Source organism: Oratosquilla oratoria, chromosome 39 (assembly GCF_046742065.1).
Source record: "Oratosquilla oratoria isolate Oo_2021 chromosome 39, ASM4674206v1, whole genome shotgun sequence".
NCBI lineage: Eukaryota > Metazoa > Arthropoda > Malacostraca > Stomatopoda > Squillidae > Oratosquilla > Oratosquilla oratoria.
The window spans coordinates 45681368-45685679 of record NC_134815.1 but is presented as its reverse complement, the minus strand read 5'-3'; the positions used below and the strand labels follow the sequence as shown (position 1 = coordinate 45685679).

The following is a 4312-nucleotide window of genomic DNA, read 5'->3' as shown; positions in this document are numbered from 1 at the left end:
TGATAACATGTTTAAGTTGATTTGATATAAAAATGTACATAAGAATACACAACATGACATGACACAAAACTGGTGCACATCTCAGCTTTAAGGTAGGGCCATGAACTGTTTGCTGACTTAGACAGTGCTTGGGTTGATGCATACCACCAATGTAATTTATTACATTTATTTGTTATAATATATTAATCAATCAATCCTTGCCCCATGTCCCTCTTGCAGGGGATTCCTGGACCCCAGGTAACCATCAGTGATTTTTTATTTGGCCCATGTCACTTAAGAATACTGTGGTGAGTGCATCTTAAGGCAAGTTGAATCTGTGGTCAGACTAATTCTGTGTTGGCACTAGTTCACCATTGCATGGTAACTTGAATACAGTCATGTTAATGTGAGTTTAATATGGTTTCAAATATGTTATACCTCCTTACTTAGATTTAACATTTGCAGTTTTCTTTTCATCTTGTGATCAAGTTCGTGCTTGCGAGCTTCTGCCAACCGTGCCAAGACTGTTGTGGGAGCTAGCATCTGTGGAATTAAATGGTATTGAATAAAGCCACGTTGTGGAAGAGATGTACTTCACTACTTTTGACTTCAGTGTGGCAGGGGGTGGGTTAACCTTTCATCTCCAAGGGGCTGAGAAAAGAGTCTTTAGTATATATATATATATATCACTAGCACAGTGGGTTAATGTGTCACTACTTGGGAGCAGGGGTCTGAAGTGAAGGGCATTCAAGTCCTACCTGGTAATAAATTCATTACTGCAAGGGCACTCTACACACACACAAGATAAGAACAAGAAACAGAAAAGGAAACAGAGGAAGTGCACAAAATGGACAAATATGCAGAAGGAAAAAGTCGGCCACTAAAGATAGTATTAACCCACCTGGCAAGGAGGAGTAAACTTGTCTTCACCCAATTTTTCTTTTTCAGCGTGCAACAAGTAAACTCATCCAAACATAATGTTTCAAAAATAGAGACAGACGAGTATAATCATTATATTAAGGCCCTTCTCAGCCATCAACAAGTATACTGTGTGAATCATGCATCGGGTAGCTGTGTCTCATCCACCTCAGGATGCATTTGTTAGTGATAAAGTATCAGTCAAATGAAGCAGACTCATCATTTTTGAGCACATACTTTTTTTTTTTTATTATTTTTTTTTTTTTTTTTTTTTTTTTTTTTTTTTTTTTTTTTTTTTTTTTTTTTTTTTTTTTATTTTTTTTTTTATATAAATTATACCCAGATGAGAATGAATATGAAACTTCAATTAGAAGCTTGGATACATCTGATGAGAGTGCAAGTTCATCTAACGATGGCTATTCTCTCTCAAGTGAGGAAGAGGATTTATGACATTGGTCTCAATATGATATGTCGGAACAAAACACACTTCCTCCACCACCACGCTTCCCATTCACTGGAAATCCTGGATTATCAATTATAAAATAAGATATAAAAATGAGTAATATAAGTGTGTAATTTCCCTTTGCTTTTGATTCTAAAGTTGGGAAAAAGACAATAAATAAAGGGAAGACGAGTTATCTCATTTTTGCCAGAAATGGTATCTTCAAAATAGAATTTCAAGTAAAATATTGGTAATAGATCAAAATAAAAGTTATTTCCATAATCAGCATGAAAAACCTATTAAAATGGGTAATAAAAAAATTGTCGTTTCCTCAAAAAAGATGCCGGGTAAGGGGTTACGGTCATAAATAGCAGTGGAAGATATCTTAGCAAGAACAGGAAAATTAGCGAGAAACAAATACTACAAAAATATATAGATAAAAAGAGACATGAATGATGAGAAAGAATTAAGGCATTAAGAAATGAAGCTAAAGAGAAAAATGAGAAAAGAACGGAGACCGAGATAATGTAGTTCTATTGGAGAGTGTTAGATATGAGAAAAAAAAAATTATACTCAAGGAAAAAAATAAAAGGTTCAAAGAATGAGACAGAGGGAATAGAAAATAAAAATTAACTTGTATCAATATAGATGGATTAATCTCTGGATTAAATGAACTAAATGATTACCTGTCAGAAGCAAAACCAGACATAATGGGAATTGTGGAGACAAAATTAAGGGGTCCACTAGTACCAAACAGTATTGGACATGGATTATATAATCACTGGCTCAGAAATAGGGAGGAGAAACGAGGTGGAGGAGTCATGTTCCTGGTTAAAAAAAAATATATTAAATGTGACCAAAGTTATATATGGAGAGAACAGGGTGGAGACACACAGTAATTAACATATGCACTCACATGTTCCTTGCTAGATATATATGGAAGACTTTCTCCCCCATCTGCTGGTAACCTTGCAAGGCCAAACCCAGACTCGTCTGAAATCCCTGCTGTTTTGCACTGTGTGCATAACCCTTCTTGCATATACTGTTGAAGAGTAGTCCGGAGCTATAAGAATAAAAGAGGCATGTTACACAACTTAAATGGGTTCTAGTTTTTAATCCCATTTCTAGTACATACCTACATATACCAAAGGCTTTTCCCCCCTCCACAGGGGGGGTAGCCAAAAAGAAAAAGGCATAGAAATCACTCCCACCCATTCCATTTCCTATATATTCCACTCCCCTCCACCCTCCTCCCTCCCTCTTATCTTGGCACCTCCTGGATGACGGGTCATCCCTGCATCCTGTCCACTGCCCTAGTAAAAAATAATATACATATGTTTTAATGAACAATCACGGATGAGTGTACTTACCTGTTCTAATTCCAACTGTTGTGTTTGAATACTGGCAGCCTTAGCATTCATCTCCTGGATCTTTGCCTCCTGCTGATCAATGAGTAGCTTGGCTTCTTGGTGACTTTTTTTGGATGAATCCCTTATGTGCTCAACAATTCTCTTCTCTTTGAGGAAACACTCTCGTTCCTGGTCCAGCTGCAGGGGAAGAGAAGAAATGGAGAAACAGGCTTCAGTTCTAACTGAACCTAGCAGTTATACATCCTGACATACTAATATATATTTACTTGAATGCAATCTAAGCTTAAGCTATTTTTTGTTTAAATCAGGTTAATTGAAATATGAAATTTTAATATACAGGTATTTTATATACACACAAACACATACAACAAGAAGACCTGGACAAAGTCTGGAAATGGAGTCAGAAGTGTGAAGTGAAATTCAACATTAAGAAATGTAGCATAATGGAATTTGGAAAAAGCAAAAATAGAATATCATGTCAATATAAAATTTGTACAAAGAAAGTAAAAAAGTAAACTTGGAAAGAGACCTAGGAGTAATATCTCAAATGACATGACACCAGACAAACATGTCAACAAATTAGTTGGAGAAACTTTCAATTTATTGTTTTGTACCTTTGTCTTCATATCCTTGAGCTCATTTTCCTGTTCTTCCAACTGCCTCTTCTGTTGGTCTAACCGAGCAGTTTGTTCCTGCAACTGTGTCTGCTTCACCTTCAGTCTATTTCGCTCCTCTGACACAGCTGCTAAATCAGCCTCATCCGACATCTGCTGAAGAAAAAATTAAACTTTACTCAAACTGCATCAACTGCAGTCCTTTTAGATCCATAAGCTAATTTGCCAAGTTTAAATGTACAAGTACAGTGAGACCTCTCATTAATGGACGTTCATTAGCTGGGTTTGCTGGGTTTTCGCTGTGTTTTTGGTGCTGTTGTTTAGTGCTGTGCAATCGCTAGGCCACCCAAAAACCACTCCAAATCAATGGATTATTCACATCAACGGACACCGTTACCCCCCCCCTTTTAGTCTGTGAATGAGAGGTAGTACTGTACTGTATACATAGGTCTCTTAAACCAACACTCACCAACTCATGCAGATGTTTGGGAGGAAAGGGGGTTGATGGGTGTGGAGTATGTTGGGGATGGAATGGGTGGGAGTGTTTTATCATGCATTGGTATTTTGGCTACCACCCTTGTAAGGAGGAAAAAGCCTTTGGTACATGCATGTAAATGTAACCAATAACTATACTGTATATATAAAGTGCACAGAAAAGAAGAGTAATAGAATAATATGCAAAACTATACAAAAACATTAAATCACTAGAAATAAATTGTACATACATACATACATACATATACTAAGGCTTTTTCCCCCTTCCAAGGGAGGTAGCCACAAAGGGAAAGGCATAAAACACTCCCACCCATTTCATCCCTAAATACACTCCACACCCCTCCCACCCTTCCTCTCATCTGAGCACCTCCTGGATGACGGGTCATCCCTGAACCCTGCCCACCGCCCTGGGTCAGAAGCAGTGTCGCAAGACACAGTACATCCACAGAAATAAATTGTATATTTTCTGAATGGATACAAAAATTTGAAATAAA

At 37.2% G+C, this 4312-nt stretch overlaps 1 protein-coding gene across 4 annotated transcripts in view; it reads right to left on the bottom strand.

The window, feature by feature from the left end:
* LOC143020392 (uncharacterized) overlaps positions 1-4312 on the bottom strand; it is a 30023-nt gene continuing 25711 nt past the window's right edge. For 3 of the 4 annotated variants that reach the window (XM_076176804.1, XM_076176801.1, XM_076176802.1), the window contains exons 16-19: positions 3324-3479; positions 2710-2886; positions 2256-2402; positions 1-522 (exon numbers count right to left, since the gene is read on the bottom strand). In XM_076176804.1, coding sequence (XP_076032919.1) covers positions 412-522; positions 2256-2402; positions 2710-2886; positions 3324-3479 — 591 coding nt within the window. In that variant the 3' untranslated portion in view covers positions 1-411. The remainder of the gene's footprint in view (positions 523-2255; positions 2403-2709; positions 2887-3323; positions 3480-4312) is intronic. The other variant, XM_076176803.1, reaches the window with a different exon arrangement.